General features: G+C 40.3%; 1 protein-coding gene across 2 annotated transcripts in view; it reads left to right on the top strand.

Moving 5' to 3' along the window:
• The window catches only part of LOC126457553 (developmentally-regulated GTP-binding protein 2), a 124,752-nt gene extending 104,676 nt beyond the window's left edge, over window positions 1-20,076 (top strand). For both annotated transcript variants that reach the window (XM_050093963.1, XM_050093964.1), the window contains exons 6-8: window positions 5,764-5,921; window positions 10,180-10,381; window positions 19,862-20,076. In XM_050093963.1, the coding sequence (XP_049949920.1) occupies window positions 5,764-5,921; window positions 10,180-10,381; window positions 19,862-19,948 (447 nt within the window). In that variant the 3' untranslated portion in view covers window positions 19,949-20,076. The remainder of the gene's footprint in view (window positions 1-5,763; window positions 5,922-10,179; window positions 10,382-19,861) is intronic.
• Window positions 20,077-22,785: the final 2,709 nt, after the last annotated feature.

The following is a 22,785-nucleotide window of genomic DNA, read 5'->3' as shown; positions in this document are numbered from 1 at the left end:
GTGTAAAACTTGTTTCAGTTTCTTCCACTTTTTTTTTTTTACATAGTTTTCTTCTTGTGCTTCTTACCTTTCGTGGACATTTACAGGGATATATAGCAGGAACTACGGCAGAAATGATACATTCAATGCATCAACAGCTTCATACCCAGGAATATAAACACCTGCATTGTCTTCTTCAGTTTCATATTTGGGCTATGGTGATCGTTCAGGTGGGTTGTGGCTAAATTTCTTCTTGTAGTGGGTGTATCAATTCCTACACAGTGGGTGTGATGGTAATACCATTACTTTATGACCAAGATATTTCTGCAATACCTTTAACATATTTCCAACATTTGGGATGTGTTTTTCAATTTCTTAAACACCACCTTCTTGTATCTTTTTCCGTAGTCCAAACAACTCACTCTTTCACTCTGTATTTCCTCACTGACATTGTATCTAACAAAAAGTTCAAACCAAACAGAAAACTAAACACAGAATGGTTTATGTGCAAGTTCTCACTTATTTGTTATAAACAGAAGAGTGCTGGATACAGAACTGCCAACATGAATATTTTACACAAGAAATTCAGTGATGCAAAATATGCAGGATCTTGAAAAATTTTTAATATTTTACACAGAAAAATATTGCCTTCTGTGTTTGCACTGACTGCTAACATCTTAACCAAACAATATCTTGTGTAATTCTCAAAGGTTTTTGGATGGGGGTTTTGGAGTAAATAATTCATAAAAACTCATAAAAATGCAATTTTTTTACTTTTTAGTAATAAATATTTACATAATACAGATAGCTGGAGCAGAGAAGATACTGTTTATAATTACATCAGTAGTATCTGGAAATATGACAGGAAAGACAGCATTCTGTGACTTCCCAAATTATAAAAAAAAAATCTTTTTTGAGTGAAAAATTTTGTATTTTCTTATTAAATTTGTAAATTAAATGAAGCCAAAAATAAATGTGTGGCTGTAGTCTAAATTTCAACCACTAAGAGGGAACTATAACACAAAACATCTGGTAGGTCTCCAGTACCTTTAGAGTGTGTGTGTATATATATATATATATATATATATATATATATATATATATATATATATATATATAAAAAGAAAGATGATGAAACTTACCAAACAAAAGCGCTGGCAGGTCGATAGACACACAAACAAACACAAACATACACACAAAATTCTAGCTTTCGCAACCAATGGTTGCCTCGTCAGGAAAGAGGGAAGGAGAAGGAAAGACAAAAGGATATGGGTTTTAAGGGAGAGGGTAAGGAGTCATTCCAATCCCGGGAGCGGAAAGACTTACCTTAGGGGGAAAAAAGGACAGGTATACACTCGCACACACACACATATCCATCCACACATACACAGACACAAGCAGACATTTTTTTGTGTCTGCTTGTGTCTGTGTATGTGTGGATGGATATGTGTGTGTGTGCGAGTGTATACCTGTCCTTTTTTCCCCCTAAGGTAAGTCTTTCCGCTCCCGGGATTGGAATGACTCCTTACCCTCTCCCTTAAAACCCATATCCTTTTGTCTTTCCTTCTCCTTCCCTCTTTCCTGACGAGGCAACCATTGGTTGCGAAAGCTAGAATTTTGTGTGTATGTTTGTGTTTGTTTGTGTGTCTATCGACCTGCCAGCGCTTTTGTTTGGTAAGTTTCATCATCTTTCTTTTTAGATATATTTTTCCCACGTGGAATGTTTCCCTCTATTATATTCATATATATATATATATATGTGTGTGTGTGTGTGTGTGTGTGTGTGTGTGACTTACCAAACGAAAGCGCTGGCAGGTCGATAGACACACACACATACACACAAAATTCAAGCTTTCGCAACAAACTGTTGCCACATCAGGAAAGAGGGAAGGAGAGGGAAAGACGAAAGGATGTGGGTTTTAAGGGAGAGGGCAAGGAGTCATTCCAATCCCGGGAGCGGGAAGACTTACCTTAGGGGGAAAAAGGACGGGTATACGCTCATACACACACACATATCCATCCACACTCTTTGTCTTTAAATATGTCTGCTTGTGTCTGTATATGTGTGTGTGTGTGCAAGCGTATACCCGTCCTTTTTCCCCCTAAGGTAAGTCTTTCCGTTCCCGGGATTGGAATGACTCCTTACCCTCTCCCTTAAAACTCACATCCTTTCGTCTTTCCCTCTCCTTCCCTCTTTCATGATCAGGCAACAGTTTGTTGTGAAAGCTTGAATTTTGTGTGTATGTTTGTGTTTGTTTGTGTGTCTTTCGACCTGCCAGCGCTTTCGTTTGGTAAGTCACATCATCTTTGTTTTTTGAAAAAATTATATATATATATATATATATATATTTTCCAATCCCGGGAGCGGGAAGACTTACCTTAGGGTATATATATATATATATATATATATATATATATATATATATATATATATATATATATATATATATATATATATATATATATATATATATATATATATATATATATATATATATATATATATATATATATATATATATATATATATATATATATATATATATATATATATATATATATATATATATATATATATATATATATATATATATATATATATATATATATATATATATATAGGAAAGAGGGAAGGAGAGGGAAAGACGAAAGGATTTGGGTTTTAAGGGAGAGGGTAAGGAGTCATTCCAATCCCGGGAGCGGAAAGACTTACCTTAGGGGGAAAAAAGGGCGGGTATACACTCGCACACACACACGTATATCCATCCACACATATACAGACACAAGCAGACATATACAGAGGCAAAGAGTTTGGGCAGAGATGTCGGTCGAGGCGGAAGTGCAGAGGCAAAGATGTCGTTGAATGACAGTTGAGGTATGAGTGGCGGCAACTTGAAATTAGCGGAGATCGAGGCCTGGTGGATAACGGGAAGAGAGGATATATTGAAGAGCAAGTTCCCATCTCCGGAGTTCGGATAGGTTGGTGTTAGTGGGAAGTATCCAGATAACCCGGACGGTGTAACACTGTGCCAAGATGTGCTGGCCGTGCACCAAGGCATGTTTAGCCACAGGGGGATCCTCATTACCAACAAACACTGTCTGCCTGTGTCCATTCATGCGAATGGACAGTTTGTTGCTGGTCATTCCCACATAGAATGCGTCACAGTGTAGGCAGGTCAGTTGATAGATCACGTGGGTGCTTTCACACGTGGCTCTGCCTTTGATCGTGTACACCTTCCGGGTTACAGGACTGGAGTAGGTGGTGGTGGGAGGGTGCATGGGACAGGTTTTACACCAGGGGCGGTTACAAGGGTAGGAGCCAGACGGTAGGGAAGGTGGTTTGGAGATTTCGTAGGGATGAACTAAGAGGTTCCGAAGGTTAGGTGGACGGCGGAAAGACACTCTTGGTGGAGTGGGGAGGATTTCATGAAGGATGGATCTCATTTCAGGGCAGGATTTGAGGAAGTCGTATCCCTGCTGGAGAGCCACATTCAGAGTCTGATCCAGTCCCAGAAAGTATCCTGTCACAAGTGGGGCACTTTTGTGGTTCTTCTGTGGGAGGTTCTGGGTTTGAGAGGATGAGGAAGTGGCTCTGGTTATTTGCTTCTGTACCAGGTCGGGAGGGTAGTTGCGGGATGCGAAAGCTGTTTTCAGGTTGTTGGTGTAATGGTTCAGGGATTCTGGACTGGAGCAGATTCGTTTGCCACGAAGACCTAGGGTGTAGGGAAGGGACCGTTTGATGTGGAATGGGTGGCAGCTGTCATAATGGAGGTACTGTTGCTTGTTGGTGGGTTTGATGTGGACGGACGTGTGAAGCTGGCCATTGGACAGGTGGAGGTCAACATCAAGGAAAGTGGCATGGGATTTGGAGTAGGACCAGGTGAACCTGATGGAACCAAAGGAGTTGTGGTTGGAGAGGAAATTCTGGAGTTATTCTTCACTGCGAGTCCAGATCATGAAGATGTCATCAATAAATCTGTACCAAACTTTGGGTTAGCAGGCCCGGGTAACCAAGAAGGCTTCCTCTAAGCGACCCATGAATAGGTTGGCGTACGAAGAGGCCATCCTGGTACCCATGGCTGTTCCCTTTAATTGTTGGTATGTCTGGTCTTGAAAAGTGAAGAAGTTGTGGGTCAGGATGAAGCTGGCTTCACTGCTGTATTCTTTAGATGAATATTTTGAGAACAAATTCTATTTCCTATTTTTGTTTATTGGACCATTGTGCTAATATTCAGTATTTGGTAATTACGTTATCCTTATCAATATGAAACTTTTTCTTATTTTGGATACTTTTACTTATTCAAAACATTTAGTGTATTTTCTATTTAAAAATTGCACTCTTTTTTTTAATCTTAGTTTTGTCTGTTATTAATAAACACGTGAAACATGATTTTAGACATTCCAGTCAGATATTCTTTATCTTCAGTTATTCAGTAACTAATGATAAATTAAAGCAGAGTATACAGTTTTCTGTCGTTTTGCATGCTATGTGACTAATTTGTAATACATAACTTGTTAGTGTTGTTCCCATCACTTGATAAGTAGACAGTAGCTTTATAAATCATAATTAGCTGCATAACAGTTATGCTGATGCGAGATAGGCAAGCTTTACATGTTTTGTCATATTTCTCTTGCTTTGTTGTTTTAGCTGTATTCTAGACATTAACTGGACTGCTTTAGTATAATTTTGCTTTATGCTTCCTGAACATAGCTATTATGAAGACTTGTCCAATTTTAATTTGTCATTTGTGTATTAATCCAAAGAACTGTTTTATCATAGATTTAACTTATTTTCTTGTTGATCTTTGATTATGCAGGATGAAGCTCAACCATAGTTTCTGTAGAGGTGTCTCTAGTGATATATTAATTCCACATACATCACTTTGTGTGGAGTATGTGTCAGTTGTTTGCATCAACATTTGTAATGTATTAATTACCATTTTACTCCTTGTTCATTAATATGTTCTAGGCCTCCATAGATCAGTAAATGTAGAGGATGAAAGGTTTTTTGAAGGTAATTCTGTCTTGAGAACATAATTTTTTTTTTCGTTTATTGGCATTCGAAGTATGGCTTGTTGACAAAATCAGTGAATATTTACAAGAAGAGGCTGATTACAATAGTTAAACTGCGCTTTTTTATGGGAACTGTACATTTTCTAAGATGATTACTTACAAAATATTCAAACTTTCAATGCAACCAAATTTGGCAATCCATCGTAAACATTCCTTGAAGAGCTAACATTCAGTGCAAGCATAATTTTGCAGTTCTTTTAGTAAATGGACTAAGGGATATTAGCCTCACAGGAGTGAGTTAATAGTGATTTAGATTCTATAATTGTCCACTTATTTAAAATATTTTTCTTCTTCATAAGTTTTGCGATCTCTTTGAATGTTGTCTCTTACCTTTTTAAGCAATTTCTGAATTGGTTACTTTGGCATTGCCCATCTTTCTTGAAGTTAATTGTGAAATCCTATTGGTAGCACTTAAGTATTAAGTGACACTTTTTGTAACTATTCATTAATGATAAATGTATTATTTACTTGTGCATTTTAACCACACAGCCTCTAATTTAAGAATTTCAAAGATCTTGCCATGCAGAAGGAATAAAATTATCAAGAATGCATTTTAGCTTTTTTAAAAGGTTTCACATTATCAAATTTGATTTAAATATGGTAGCCCATTCCCTCCACTGAATTAAAATTTATTAGTTCCTTATTTAAATGTCGAAATAAATGGAATTAGTAGTGTAACGTAATACCTCTCTTGTATAATTTTTTTTTCAGGTTCTGTTTAGGGAAGACTGTACACCAGATGAACTGATTGATGTTATAAGTGCTAACAGAGTCTACATGCCATGCCTTTATGTTTATAATAAAATAGATCAGATATCAATAGAAGAAGTAGACCGAATTGCTAGACAACCGAATAGTGTTGTCGTGAGGTAAGGGCTTTTAGTTGTTCTACTTTATTGCATTATTGGTCTTGGTGTTCATAAATTCCTTGACTGCCAGTTAACTGTATGTTTGTGATATTGGGCAAGCCAGTGTCTGATAAGAGCTACAAAGTTCAGTTTCGCATTGTCCATAGTCTCCTCAGTTTAATTGTCCTTCATTACACAACTGCATGATTTCCAAATATTCATGTGAAAGAACACAAATTTTGTAAATCATTAAATATCTGAAAGTAATTATACTTATCATGATAGCTGCAAGCTTACCTTTCATCAACACAACTGCTGTTTATTTTAGCAGTAATCCTTATCCTTTGGTGATATGACATATTGATTCCTTGTATTGGTAAGCCCGCAAAGAGTGTAGTCATTTCATTTATTGTCTCTTCCCTCTCAAACTTACTGGGTAGCTAATTCTTCTTTCAGTCAGCTTTCTAGACAAAGTGGAACAGGTGCTTTCTTGGCAGCTGAAATAAACAACCACTGACTTAGAGTATAGTAACTCAGCAAAAAAGTATTGGATGAAGAAACCAGCACTAATCAGAGAGTAGAGAAACTAAGGGAAAAAGTAAGAGAATAAAAAAAATTGTGAGAATGGAAGGAAGAGAAAGCCAACCAATGAAAAATGTTGCTGGAGAGGCAGAGAATGGCTAGCTTCTATAGAGAAATATACAGAGGAGAAAAGTGAGGAAATGTGTCTTTTTCATATGAAGAAAAGAGAAAGTGACTAGTGTGGAACTGAAGACATAACAATGCATATTTCTGTGTCTTTAGAAGCAAAGTACTGGCAAAGCCTCCTGCCATATTTTTATTGTCATATTTATCCATCAAAGACACATTGACCTTGAAGATCCACTGCTGAATGAACACCCCCCCCCCCCCCCCCCCTTTCAGACTTGTTCATGCTTTACAGTTTCAATTATCACATCCATGTTGTTCTTGCACACTTTATGTCGTCATGTACCTATCTTTCAATAGGTTGTCATCATGCTCCTTTTTTTCCAGTAGAAGGCTGCAGTTCCAGAAGTCCATTCTCATGGGATGGGTGACACTCGAGTTCTGAAGTAACAATGTTAATTATTTCACCATCACTCACAATGGATCCATTCCTTACAAGTTACTCAACTGTATTTCTTCTTGTTTCACTACCAGGACAATTATTTGTATGTGATTAAAGCGGAGAGCAACTTGCATCTTTTTTGTTGTTACATGAGAGCAAACATGTATACAGCAAAGAGGCAGCCAATAAAGTAAATTAAATTCAAATTTGATACTATTAGTCACAACTGGTTCACAACTTGAAGTTCACTAAAGACTTGTGACTGAATTTCTTGCCTCTTCAATACTTAAAGGAAGTGCCTGGTCCTTTTCAGCATTTACGTATATGAACCTAGGGATACATGCAGAAATGTGCCATGAGAGTTGTTGTAGACTGTACCATGGGATCACAGTAACTCAACCACTACATTGATTGAAATCATATTCACATTACTTTGAGACTACAGCTACTATCAAATTAGTAATATGCTGATAATGTAATTCCTGTAAAAGGATACTTCTTTGACTGTGAATTTGCCAAATGGAAAGATATTTTACTAATTTTTTTCTCCTTAAAAATTTCAATTCAAAGGAAGCAGTAACAAGATAAATGGGAGTTGCGTATTCTTGATTGCTGTTATTGTTATACGACATTTAAATCTGGTTCAACTGTCATCATGGGGATGCAGAAACTAATCTATCCATAGATTCAAATTGTGACTGAACACTTTAGTCACACCACAATTTGGGAAACGCTGTTAACTACGTAACACATGAAGTTATAAATAGGCTTACCATTATTTGAATAAGCAAAATATTTGAACCGAATACTTTAACTGTCACTTTATGAAAACAGTGTGGAATATTTCAAAACTTATGCTCACTGAATAATTATTTATCTTACAACTTCAGAGTTTTGTAACTTTTGTTAAGGAAGACAATTGTTTTTCAGTTTAGTAAAATAGGATACACTGATTCATCGCAGCACTTGGGATAGGATACTGTCTAGTTGAATGACTAAGCATAAAAAACAGTGACTCAGCATAAAATTTACCAGACTCAAACTCATTATTGGAAACGAAATCATATAACTGGTTCATGCCATTATACAGTACACATCTGATAATGAGATGAAGGTGGTGTCAATGTTGATCTCCTGTGCTATTCAAAAAAGGTGGCAAAAGTATACATGACTCCTCCAGTGTAACAAGTTCTGAAAATTCTCTTCTTAGTTTCAGATTTTCTTAGTACAGAGCTAACCAAAGTACGCAATGAATAATATGCCATGTTACTACCGCATCTGAGGCTACGTTATATAGTCTTGCAGTTTTTCTCACCTCTTTCAGTTCAAAAGATGTGTGCTCTTTGCTTGCTAGCCGCAAACTAACTCATGCCATAAAGGAGCCTTGCAGTTTGTTTGCCAGATCCACCTTTTCAATCCCCACCTATCTAGTTCTGTAGCAGCGGGTGGTAGGTCTTTCCCCACCCCCCACCCCCACCAAGTTTTACACGATTACACACCTACTTTCCCTGTGCGTGAACCAGTGAAATTTAACATCTTCATTCTTTTACAGCACATAGTTTAGACATTACATCCATAGATTAATTACAGTGATATAAATTATCATAAGTAATCAGTAAAACATTTACATGGCTGTTACATCAGAGAGCAGGATTATACAGAAGTCACATTAAGTAAAAACCTGCCAGAGAAGTTAGATAAGAGCATTATAGGTAACAGTGATAATAATACACTACTGGCCATTAAAATTGCTATAACAAGAAGAAATGCAGATGATAAACGGGTATTCATTGGACAAATATATTATACTAGAACTGACATGTGATTACATTTTCGCGCAATTTGGGTGCATAGATCCTGAGAAATCAGTACCCAGAACTACCACCTCTGGCCGTAATAACAGCCTTGTCTGGACATTGAGTCAAACAGAGCTTGGATGGCATGTACATGTGCAGCTGCCCATGCAGCTTCAACACGATACCACAGTTCATCAAGAGTAGTGACTGGCGTATTGTGACGAGCCAGTTGCTCGGCCACCATTGACCAGACGTTTTCAATTGGTGAGAGATCTGGAGAATGTGCTAGCCAGGGCAGCAGTCAAACATTTTCTGTATCCAGAAAGGCCTGTACAGGACCTGCAACATGCGGTCGTGCATTATCCTGCTGAAATGTAGGATTTCGAGGGGATCGAATGAAGGGTAGAGCCACAGTTCGTAACACATTTGAAATGTAACGGCCACTGTTCAAAGGGCTGTCAATGAGAACAAGAGGTGACCGAGACATGTAACCAATGGCACCCCATACCATCGTGCCGGGTGATACACCAGTATGGCGATGTCGAATATATGCTTCCAATGTGCGTTCTCCCCTATGTCGCCAAACATGCATGCGAGCATCATTATGCTGTAAACAGAACCTGGATTCATCTGAAAAAATGACATTTTTCCATTCATGCGCCCAGGTTCGTCGTTGAGCACACCATCGCATGCGCTCCTGTCTGTGATGCAGCGTCAAGGGTAAATGCAGCCGTGGTTTCCAAGCTGATAGTCCATGTTGCTGCAAATGTCGTCGAACTGTTCGTGCAGATGGTTGTTGTCTTGCAAACATCCCCATCTGTTGACTCAGGGATCGAGACGTGGCTGCACGATCCATTACAGCCATGCGGATGAGATGTCTGTCATCTTGACTTCTAGTGATACGAGGCCGTTGGGATCCAGCACGGCATCCCGTATTACCCTCCTGAACCCACTGATTCCGTATTCTGCTAAGAGTCATTGGATCTCGACCAACGCGAGCAGCAATGTCACGATACGATAAACCGCAATCGCGATAGGCTACAATCCAATCTTTATCAATGTCGGCAATGTGACGGTTATGCATTTCTCCTCCTTACACGGTGCATCACAACGATGTTTCACCGGGCAACGCCGGTCAATTGCTGTTTGTGTATGAGAAATCGGTTGGAAACTTTCCTCATGTCAGCACGTTGTAGGTGTCGCCACTGGTGCCAGGTGCTCTGAAAAGCTAATCATTTGCATATCATAGCATCTTCTTCCTATCGGTTAAATTTCATGTCTGTAGCACGTTATCTTCGTGGTGTAGAAATTTTAATGGCCAGTAGTATATTACAAAGTGTCTGAAACTGTGCACTGTGACAGAAAAAAAAAAAATCACACATTATTTTTTCAGTTGCAATATGAAGCTAAATCTGGATTACCTATTGGAGAAACTGTGGGAGTATCTGTCTTTGATTCGTGTGTACACTAAGAAGCCTGGTGAACCTCCAGACTTTGATGATGGCCTTATTTTAAGAAAAGGTGTTACTGTTGAGCATGTTTGCCACGCTATTCATCGTACATTGGCTGCTGCATTCAAATATGCACTTGTTTGGGTAAGTATATAAACTCTCACATGAATCCACTTTACACTTAAATGAGCAAGGACTGAAACACAACTCAGCTTTTTACATGATCTTCAAAGTAGACTATTAGTGTAAAACATTTTTGACAACATGACAAGTACTTCAGATCATCCGAAACAAGCTACTATAAAACAGAACACGATATTTCTTTATAACTTCAAAAGCAAGTAGTTAAATTGTGTTACAGACTTATTCCTGCTTTTGAAAAGGGCATATAACTCTTAATGACTGAACTGATTCTTTAATACTTTTACTTATCCTCAGTTTCTAGAAAAGTCTATGACCTCATTGATGAGGAACAGTCAGTACTGAATGCCCCAAACCATTAAGAACATTTGCTACACTATAATCAAGAACTAGAAAATGTTACTATTAGGGATGTAATTTACTAGACCATCACCACCTAAAATATGCTAAATAAATGTAGGAGATTTGAAATGAAGAGGAACTGCAATTGGCTCATGTGATGTTAATATATGTAGATTTCTGTAAAAGAAATTTAAGTAAATAAAATCTCTTCTCAACCCAAAGATTGGTTTAAACACCTCAGTGCTTTACTAGACATGTTCATATTGGAGATTGTACGTTATTGCCTTTCTCCAACCTTGGAACTGGCTTAGCCTTTTACATGGCTGCCTACAGTTCAATATGGGTTCTGAACTGTTTTGCGAATTGACTTTTTCATGTTAATGAATCATTGCCTGAGGCAAAGGAAATTATAAGTGACTGAAAAATCCTAGGACCTACTCGAGTGTGAAACCTGGATGTCTTTATTCATAGTGCCACTGTCCCGCACCAGAACCTAGGGAAGGGATGGAGGAAAAATACATAAACTTCTTGTGACTTTCAGGCCAAAGCATTGAGTATACTAGAATTTAGTTTATCAGAGAGTTCTGAGAGTTTGTTGAGAACACTTAAAAAATAATATATGCTATTGTTGCAATCAGTTTTATGCTGGTTTTATCATTCTTGAGTATTATGCACAGCACTTGTGGCAAAATGCTGTCACTGCAGACGAATTGAGGGTATAAACAAATTGTCAGCGATTAAGAATATCAGATATTGAAGAGGATAAACATAAAAACTATAGAGCTTAAGTGGTGTCACAACTTGGTCAAAATTCTCCAGTGAGTTTTCAGAATCCACCATGGTCCCTCAAACCACCAATTACTGCAAAGAATGCATAAGTACGATGGAAATGGCAAACAGTAATTGACAATGTAGGAAAAGTCAGATTACTACTTACTGTAAGGAAGTCACGTTAAGTTGCAGACAGGCACATTTAAAAGACCCTTACATAAAACTTTTGGCCACAGCGCCAAAACAGAAATGCACACAACTCAGCAAGCAAACCTCATGCACCCCACCCCAAGCCCCTCAGGGGGCTTGTCACTCTTTGGTGGGTTCATGCCTGTCTGCCACGGAGCCCCAGCCTTTGCAATATTTTTTTCCTTTCCGTGCTGCATGTGTATCGTCTTGCTATTCTTTTTCCCCTCCCTTGGCAAACATGTCTGGGATGTTATTGGAGATTTTATGCATTGTCTGTCGATGATGTAAGAACAGTCTGTGTTGTAACTGCGACCAGGACGGTCGCGGGGTAGCACTGACGAAAGGCGCGGCGGGACCCGCGGAGAGGCCCACGAACAACAACGCAAGAAAAAGGATGGACACGACGAACATAGGACAGAACGAATACGACAAGACCGAACAACATAGTCACAAGGAAACAAACTCGTACGCGAACCAGGAAGAAAGCAGTCTAGCACAGGCGAGGTGCAAACCGACGTAAGCGAGATAAGACTGACTTGATGTGCGAGTGGCTGGCGCTTAAGTACGCTCTCGGGGACCCCGCTATTGGCCGCTGGGACCACGTGTTCCACTGGTGGCGCCCCACACTAAAAGCGGGCCAGGAGGTGCACGCCGCCACAACTTATGGTGCAGCGACCTCTATGGGTCTTCGACGTCCATGACGTCTGGCTCGGATTCAAATTCCACGGCATGCGGTACCAGAGTCTCATTGTTTTTCGTTCCCTTTTCCTTTCTTTGTTCCCCTTCTCCTCTCATTCCTCCGCTTCAACGTTTGAGGTTCCTCTTTTTCTTCTTCTTTCCTGTCTGCTCCTGAAGGCCGGCCCATGTGTCTGACGTGTAACAGGTGACTGGGTAATGCGTAATTCCCAGCCCCGGGTTGACAGGTAGGGTTCGTACGTACCCCCTGGTACGGGCCAGGCCCAAGGAGGGGTGAGTGCCTGAGCTGAAACCTTCCCAAATTGTCGATTGCTCCCTCTGTCAAGTGTTTGGGAGGTATGACATGAGATGTGAACAATCACTTAAGGTGGGTGTGCCCCCTTTTGAAGGGGGGCCCCCAGTTGGAAGGAGCATGCCATCGGAGATGCTGGCAATCATGGGGGATTTTCTCGCAATGAGTCAATCATCTTCACAATCAACATCTACGAAACATAAACATAATGAGGCTAACGATTCAAAGATTGTTCCCGCTCCACCATGGTTCCTTGTGGTCTCACATGCTGAAGACGATCAGTTCTTTGCCAAGGTAAATCCATTTATTATTGAGGAAGGTGTTAATGCAATTGCTGATCATGTGAAAACCTAATCTCAAGTACGGAATGGCACTTTGCTGGTGGAGACTACTTCTGATTCTCAAGCACAACAACTGCTTGCCACCTCGCTTCTCCATTGCTACCCTGTTCATGTCAGAGCCCATAGAATTTTGAATTCTTCCTGTGGTGTTATTTACACTAGGCTGCTCAACGGTTTAGCTGAGGCCAAAATCCAATCTTACCTCTCTGATCAGGGTGTCATTGCGATCCACCGGGTAATGAAAAAGGCACATTACTCCTTAGTGCCCACCCACACTCTTTTTCTCACCTTTGATACTGTGGTGCTTCTGTTCAAGATCAAAGCAGGCTATGAAATTATCACAGTGCAGCCGTACATTCTGAACCCAATGTGCTGCTACCAGTGTCATTGTTTCCACTACACTAGAATGTCTTGTCGACACCCAGCCAAATGTGTAACCAGTGGTATGGACGCGCATGAGGGCGTTTGTCTGCCTCCTTCTCCCCTCTGTATCAACTGCAATGGCGGCCGTGCCACCTCCTCTCAGGGTTGTCCCGTGTATCTTGATGACCAGGCTGTCCAACAGATCTGGGTAAAGGAAAAAGTGCTGTACTCAGTCACTCGCAAGTTATTGGCTAGTCACAAACCCTGGCACCTATATTTCTGTTCTTGCTACCCCTCACTCCATAAAGGACATGACCACACAGACATGTGATCTCCAATTCAGCTGTGAGGTTCTGAAATCGCCCAGTGTCGAGGTAGCATCGCCATCCCCTCATTCAGCTGTGCAACAAGCCATTAAACTTTCGCCTCAAGGGGCGAGCCACCAGCTACACAACCAGTAGGCCAGAAAGGACAGAAAGAGTACTTCCATAAAGACTTCCTATATCCCTCTAGACAACCAACACCTGAGTCTACCTCTAACCGGAAACACTCGAAGAAGTCCACCATAGGCAAACTGTCTTCTCCTTTGACAACTCGAAGATCCTCTTCAACGGTGTCGCAATGTGATACCTTAGCCCAGCCAGCCTCCGTGTCACCGGTGCTCACCACCAACATTTTTCAGCATTGAACTCCACAGACCAACTGCACAAGCAATCCGATGCTTCTGTGGAACCCATGGAGCAGGATCCTCCTGCTTCTGTGCCCTGTAATAGCAACTCTTCACAGGCTGTCACTTGGCGGCAGCCGCCGAGGTGACACCCTTACACCTCTTCCTCATCATGCCTCTCCGCCAATGGAATGTTTGTGGCCTTCAGTCCCACAAAGAGGATTTACGGCTGCTTTTAGCGTTGCGGTGTCCCATTGTACTCTGCCTTCAGAAAATGAAATTGAACCCTCACGACTGCTTTGAGCTTTCACATTTCTTCCCAGTTTGTTTTGACCTTCCCTCTGAGGTCGGCACCCTATCTCACGGGGGCATCATGCTGCTCATATGCGATGACATTCATAGTCAACCCATCTCCCTGAATACCCATCTTCAAGCTATTGCAGTTCGCCTTTTCCTTCCCCACCTGATTTTTTCTGTCTGTACCATTTATGTCCCTCCGTCATTCAATGTTACCAGGACAGACTTCCTTGAGCTTATTGGGCAGCTACCTCCCCATCTTAACACTGGAGCACCCATTTTCCTTTCCTACTCCTTGCACACCTATTATCATTTGGACCTCTTCTTCTGCACTGCCCACCTTGCCCATCGTCTTGAGTAGTCTGTTCTTTCTGGTGACTACTCGAGCGACCATTTCCCTTGTGCTATCTGTTTCCTGACTCCTACCCCACCTGCATGCACATCCAAATGGCAACTTACTAAGGCTGACTGGCAGCTTCTTACTAAGGCAGACTGGCAGCTTTACTCCTCCCTGGTGACCTTCAAACCACAAGATTTCCCCAGTTCTGATGACCACGTGGAATATCTCACAAATGTTATACTTACTGCTGCAGAATGTTCCATTCCTTGCACTTTCTGTTTACCACACCGTGTCCCAGTCTCTTTTTGGACTGAGGTGTGCTGTGACACAATTCATGCCTGCTCTCCATGTTTTAAACCGTCAACCTACGATGGCAATCTGCATTCCGTATAAACAGATGCATGGAAAGTGTCATTGCTTTCTTTGGGAAAGCAAAAAAGCTAGCTGGATTTCATTCACTAGTTCTTTTAACAGTCCCATCCGTTCCTCTGTCGTGTGGGCCAACTTCCAATGGCTCTCTGGGACCAGGATCCATTCGCCAATTTCTGGCCTGACAGTAGCAGACAATGTTATTGTGGACCCTATTGCTGTCTCCAACATCAGGGGCCACCATTTTAAGGAAGTTTCAAGCTCTTCCCACTATCACCCTACCTTCCTCCATTCGGATGTTGCAGCACCTTTCTCTTGCATGCATGCACTTTCTGCTTAACACGTACAACCGCATCTGGGCAAAGAGCACATTTCCTGGACTTTGGTGTGAAGCCACCGTCATACTCATACCTAAGCCCGGTAAGGACACAAACCTTCCTTCTAACTACCACACTACTGCCCCATCTCTCTCACCAGCTGCATTTTCAAGGTGATGGAATGTATTATTCATGCCTGGCTGGTATTGTGGCTCGAGTTGCACAATTTACTAATGAATGCACAATGTGGATTTCTGTCTTGTTACTTTGTCCACCCATGTCTTGAATGGTTTTCTGTGGAAATCCCAGATTGTGGCTGTGTTTTTCGATTTGGAGAAGGCCTACGACACCTGCTGGAGAACTGATTTCCTCTGTAGTCTTACACGAGGGGCTTTCGTGGCCATCTGCCGTTTCCTTCAGGAATTTTTAAAAGACCAAGTTTTCAAGGTGCATGTGGGTTCTGCCTTGTCAGACACCTTTATTGAGGAAAATGATGTGCCTCAGGGTTCCGTCCTGAGTGTCGTCCTCTTTGCTATCGCCTTTAACCCTATAATGGCCTGTCTGCCGCTGGACATTTCCAACTCCCTTTTTGTTGACGATTTTGCCATCTATTGCAGTTCTTCACTGACCTGTCTCACTGAGCGGCATCTTCAGCAATGTCTTGATTGTCGTTACTCGTGGAGTATCAACATTGGCTTTTGTTTTTCCACTGACAAAACCATCTGTATGAATGTCTGGCAGGTTTCTCCCATCATCTTTACATCTTGGGCCTGTTGCCCTTCCATTTGTTGAAACTACGAAATTCCTGGGGCTCATGCTCGATAGGAAACCCTCTTGGTCCTGCCATGTGTCTTACCTGGCATCTTGCTGTATGCGGCTCCTCGGTGTCCTACATGTCCTCAATGGTTGTCCTACATGTCCTCAATGGTACTTCCTGGGGTGCCGATCGAACCAGCTACTCCGTTTGTGCTGGTCCCTTGTCCGTTCGAAACTCGCCTATGGGTGCTTTGTTTGTACATCTGCACGTCCATCCCTCTTACGCTGTCTCAACACTATCCACCATCGTGGCATCCTTTTGGCAGCTGGTGCCTTTTACACTAGCCTGGTTGAGAGCCTGTATGCTGAAGCTACTGAACTACCACTGTCCTACCGCTGTGACTTTCTCCACAGCAGGTATGCATGCCGTTCGTCTGCCATGCATGGCCACTCATCCTATGCGTCCATCGATGATTCCCTCAATTGCCAGTATGGGGCACATCCCTTTTCTCTGTTACCACCTGGAGTCCGCATTCAGCACTTGCTACGGCAGCTTAACTTCAAGCTACCTGCAACTTTCCTGGTGGGTTCATGAAGTGACTCATGTTAACCTTTGCCTTCATTTGCTTCCTAAGGTCACTACTCGAGCCTCGCTCTATCGCCTTCAGTTTCACAACCTTCGCATGGAACTTTGCATTAGTACTTTTGTGTACACTGATGGCTCTCTGACTGACCATGGGGTCGGGTGTGCCTTAGTCATTGGCACCTGTGTTTTTCGGTATCGGCTTCTGGCACCCTGCTCAGTATTTAGAGCCAAGCTCTTCGCCCTGTATCAGGCCACAGAGTGTCCTCTGCTCAGACTCACCAACACCTTTCAAAGTCAATGTGCGCTGAATACCACCCATCCCTTAGTGCAGCGGGTTCAGGAAAACTGTCACTTGCTCAGTCTTGGTAGAGCCACTGTGATGTTTATGTGGGTTCCTGGTCATGTCGGTCTGCCAGGAAACGAGGCTGCTGACACTGCTGCCAAGGCTGCAGTCCTCGTACCTCAGCCCACTAGTTCCTACATTCCCTCTGATGATCTCTGTGTTGCTGTCTGTCAAGAAGTGGTGTCCCTTTGGCATTGTCAATGGTCCTCCCTTCACAGGAATAAGATCCGGTTTATTAAGCCTCTCCCAGCAGCTTGGATGACCTCCTCTCGGCCCTCCCACCAGGATGATGTCAATTTAACTAGGCTGCGTATTGGGCACTGCCTTTTTAGGCATCGTCATTTGATAAGTGGCGCTACCCCACCACTCTGTACACATTGCGTCCAAGATTTAACTGCTCACCACTTCCTGATGGAATGTACATTTTTTAACCGTTTACATTCCCGCTTGGGTTAGCCATCTTAGTTATCGGTCATTCTGGCAAAAGATGTGAGGGCTGTTGACGGCATTTTACTTTTTATCTGCTAAAGCAGTATGGCAAAGGCCATTTAATTTTTAGTTTCGGAGCTCCGTTTCTGCATGGTGTCTTTATTAGCTCTTTTCCACGCCCCTATTTTTAGCTGTCTTCTCTTAATGTCACTTGGGACTGACTTATAGTCATTTTTAACTCCTCTCTGTTGTGTTCTATAGTTTTGACTTGGGCATGTATGACCCCAGTTGTTGTTTGCACCCTAAAGCAAAGCAAAACAAAACTACCTCTTGCATACATGAGAGCATAGTCCAGCATCTCAAGCATTTTGGCTAGCCAAGTCTAGCATCTCCAGCAATTTGGCCACAGGTGCTGGAGTCGGTGGTCATGTGTGCATGAGATGTGTTTGCGTGTCTGCATTAATGGTGTGTGTTTCTCTTTTGCTGATGGAGGCTGTGGCCGAAAGCTTTATGTAAGTATCTCTTAATAGTGCCTATCTGAAACTTCACATGTGTTCTTTGTGGTAAATAGCACTCTGTCTTTTCCTACATTCTTGATACTCCTACTTGAAGTTCCCATTATTTGATTTTTCCAACAAAAAATTATTTGAAATAATGGGGCAATAATGCACACAGTTGATGCCCAGTTAAATTTGTGTATAACCGCTATACCATCCATTATAAAATTTATAGTTAAAACCGCCCATGATGGCATTAAATAAGTGTCATGTGAATATTTTAGATAACTGTAACTGTTATTTCACAAATATAGTATAAAGCTGGAAGTAGCTGTACAAATAATTTGTGCTTTTTACGTCCTGGTAATCATTAACAACAAAGAGAAAGTTTAGCTTGATTATCATTTGGATTTTTTTTTTTTTTTTTTTTTTTTTTTTTTTTTTTTTTTTTTGTGTAGTTTGACATGGAAGGCCTAATTAACTGTCACAAAGAGTGTTATACTTTCAGATTCTGTTGTTCATACTAGGTGCCCATGTTTTCCCTCAGTAATTTTCGTAGATTTATATTGATATAGTGGGTGTTGTAATTTAATTCAAAGGAAAAGTGTCAGACAGTTGTTGTCTTTTAAGTAAAAAATTTCAGTCACAAACAGTTGCATATATTGTGCAAGTTTGCAAAACATTGAGATTGAAACCTGGTAATATTTTACTGCAGTTATTAACATATATTAAGTGTACATCGGTATATAGGTTGATTTTTCTAAATGGAGACAGACAGCAGGAAACAAACCCTGAGAGGATAAGGAGCAAAAACGGTCATGTGGACATACGGCTGGAAATATGTTACAGAGGAGGTACTCACACTTGAAGATGGAGATAAAATAACTTTTGACAGTGATCCAGGTATCAGCACCAGGCAGACACCTCACATGCAAGGGGTAAGTCAGACAACCATGTGGAACATTCCCCGTGACAACAACCATTATCCGTATCACTAACACCACGTGCAGGCGTTATTACCTACAGACTTGCCTCTGCGGTGATGATTTTGTCACTGGTTCGTTGCAGAGGCACCTCATTACTGGAGTTTGTTATCCATCCTATTCACAGATAAGGTTACCTTTGCGAGGAGTTGTATCGCCAACCTTCATAACGCCCACTTGTTTGGCCAGGCATTACTATTATGGCTTACTACATGGTGGTGTTTGAGCTCCCAGCCTTGTTGAGTGTGGAGATAAGACAGAACATTCCCACTCGTTGGCATGTTCCCACATGTGCTTTCAATAATGTAAACATACACTATCAAAAATCTTTTATCTGTGGCTTCAAGTAAGTGCACCTCAATGAAACACATTTCTGGTTATATATACTTATGGCCTTTTTTGCTCCTTATCCTCTCAGACGTAGTTGCAGTGTATTCTCATTTAGTAAAATCACCCATACAGAGACTGTCAGGCAAAGGGCTGTAGGTGTAATAGTATGATAATGGAAGGAATAAAAGTATGTGCTCACCATATAGTTGGGGCATTGAATTATCGACAGGCATGTAAACAGGACTGAGAAGGGTGCTGAGCTTTTGGATGAACCCTCCTTCAGCCCTGTACAAGGATTTATCTGAAAGCTCAGTGACATTTGTAGTCTTGTTTGTGTGCCTATCAACAACTCAATGCCTTATCTATATTCCACCAAGAATGTTCTGGTGCCATGTTATGATATGTAGCATAGAGTTTTGGGAAGTATAGAGGATGATATCTGTAAGAAGATTTTACTTCATTGAAGTATGGAGATTTCATGTGTATATCCTTCACCATAAAATAAAAGTTATCTATTGGAGACTGAGCCATAAAACTTAGGTCATCTGAAAAATCTGTAATTTCTTTTTGTGCAGGGGACAAGTACAAAATATTCTCCACAGCGTGTTGGTTTGCATCATGTTATGCATGATGAAGATGTTATACAAGTTGTAAAGAAATAATTATGCGTGTGTGAAGTAAAAGGATCCCAAGAGATACTCAGTGCTTCCATTAAGAGCAAAACCTAACCATTTGGCAAGAGATGTATTTTACTTCTGTAACAAGAGATTAAATAAAGTTATCAAAACAATATCACATCTTGTGTCTTATTGCTCTACCTTCTCACACCCTGTGGAAGATTCATTTCCACAGAATACTTCAGTAAACACCCCTACTCTCATCTGTGTATAGCAGTGAGATCACATTGTGGATAAAGAGGTAAATGTGTTCTGTATTGTGCCCTGTGTCTCTGAACTAAAGCTGACAAAGAGGTAGTTTCTGGATACAGTCCTTCTCCAGAGCATAGAACTTACAAAAATGTGGGGCATGGTACTGGGGAGGGGGAGTTACCTCACTGAAAATGGGATTGGTCCAATAGCTTTGCTGGTAATTGCCATTTCCTATTTGCCTGTTTGCTCCATAATGACTCTTCTTTTTGGTGAGTAACAATCTAGCCTCGTATAGCTGCTTATATTACCTACCACTGAATATAAGTACTATTAAGCCCTGATGTATGTTCATGAATGTCACGTTGATTCCTCATTCATAAAATAACAAAGACAGTCTTTTATATTGACTACACTGTGAATCATTGTATAGAAAATTAGTTAAAGTTTCCTAGTACAGTTACAAAATGCTCTAAATGTCAGTTGATGGGACAGAACAAAACTAATGGACGTCTTCAAACACAGTCACTCTAGATAATCCATTCCTTACACAGTCATCTGTATCCAGCCATGAGAAATTGCACTATCATGTAAATAAAAAATGTGTGTAAGTATAATGATATGCATGAAACAGAAATGGATTCCCTCAAATGAGCAATATAGGAAACGTAACTATGTGAAAAATACTGAGAAGATCACAGACCAAGTAGTGTTGACCAAGAAGTGTTTAAAAACATGTCCCTTCTACACTCTATGATTACTTCTTCTAGGTGGCAGCAAACACTGCACCTGCCAATAATACAGCAAATACATAAGCATTAGATTTTCCTTGACAGATGCTGTTTGAAAAAACTGTTGCATCTTTTAGCAATGACAGTCTTTCTAATTGACAAGAAGAGGGCCCCAGTAGTAGGATTGACCTTCGAAACCATTTATATGGTGTGTAGGTTAGCGTCCCAGATATTACACTCTGAAGCAATTCATCAAAATGGGCCCTTGTTTGTCAGTAATATACAAAAAAGAATTTTGTGTCATTATGGAGTGCCTTAAAAATAAGTATTTTGCAGCTTTGTAGTGTAGTGTAGTGTAGTGGTTACAATATGTTCCTGATGTGCAGAGAATGTTGTGGGTTTGAATCCTCTCAGGTACATTGAAATTTTATATTATGACTTTGGTCACTATTCTCATTCAGTTAATTCATTTAAATATAAGTTTCTTTATTTATAATTCATTGTCATGTCATTTTAATCATTGTATTAATTTTATTTGTCCTCAGTTTTTCTTCCTGTCATTCTTTTTTTTTCATTTGTATTCTTTGTCTATGTGATTTGAAGTATCTTTTTCTGTATTAACTTACATTCAATTTCTTTCAATTTATTATTTTATGTATTTGGCCATATTTTTGCATTCATTATTTATATTCCTCATTTCGCTTGAATTTAGTTTATTTACAATCCTTTACTGTTCTTTATATACATTAATGACTTACCATTCCACATTGATGAAGATGCAAAGTTAGTTCTTTTTGCTGATGATACAAGTATAGTAATAACATCCAAAAACCAAGAACTAAGTGATGTAATTGTAAATGATGTTTTTCACAAAATTATTAAGTGGTTCTCAGCAAACGGACTCTCTTTAAATTTTGATAAAACACAGTATATACAGTTCCGTACAGTAAATTGCACAACTCCAGCAATAAATATAGACTTTGAACAGAAGTCTGTAGCTAAGGTAGAATTTTCAAAATTTTTAGGTGTGTCCATTGATGAGAGGTTAAACTGGAAGCAACACATTGACGGTCTGCTGAAACGTCTTGAGTTCAGCTACGTATGCTATTAGGGTTATTGCAAATTTTAGTGATAAGAATCTCAGTAAATTAGCTTACTATGCCTACTTTCATTCACTGCTTTCGTATGGCATCATATTCTGGGGTAATTCATCATTGAGTAGAAAAGTATTCATTGCTCAAAAACATGTAATCAGAATAATTGCTGGTGCCCACCCACGGTCATCCTGCAGACATCTATTTAAGGATCTAGGGATCCTCACAGTAACCTCACTGTATATATATTCACATGTGAAATTTGTTGTTAATAATCCAACCCAGTTCAAAAGTAATAGCAGTGTGCATAGCTATAACACCAGGAGAAAGGATGATTTTCACTATGCAGGGTTAAATCCGACTTTGGCACAGAAAGGGGTAAATTGTGCTGCCACAAAAGTCTTTGGTCACCTACCAAACAGCATCAAAAGCCTGACAGATAGCCAACCAACATTTAAAAATAAATTAAAAGAATTTCTACATGACAACTACTCCTACTCATTGGCTGAATTTTTAGATATAAATTAAGGGAGGGGGAAAAAATCAACTTAAACATAAGTGTCATGCAATATTTTGCGTAATGTAATATCTTGTGCAGACATCTTTTATTAACCTGACACATTCCACATCATTATGAAGTGTGGTATTCACGATCTATGGAACAAGTATTAATCTAATCTAATCTAATGTCTTTTTCCAATTAAATTTTCATTTGTGTTGGCCAAAGCGCAGCTACAATTTATGTTTGAAATGTTTGTATGACAGTTACTATCCAAAAAAATGTATATCTTGTAATGAAAAACACATT

This window comes from Schistocerca serialis, chromosome 2 (genome assembly GCF_023864345.2).
Source record: "Schistocerca serialis cubense isolate TAMUIC-IGC-003099 chromosome 2, iqSchSeri2.2, whole genome shotgun sequence".
Taxonomy (NCBI): domain Eukaryota; kingdom Metazoa; phylum Arthropoda; class Insecta; order Orthoptera; family Acrididae; genus Schistocerca; species Schistocerca serialis.
Note: the sequence above shows the minus strand (reverse complement) of the source record. Positions and strands in the feature narration are given on the sequence as shown.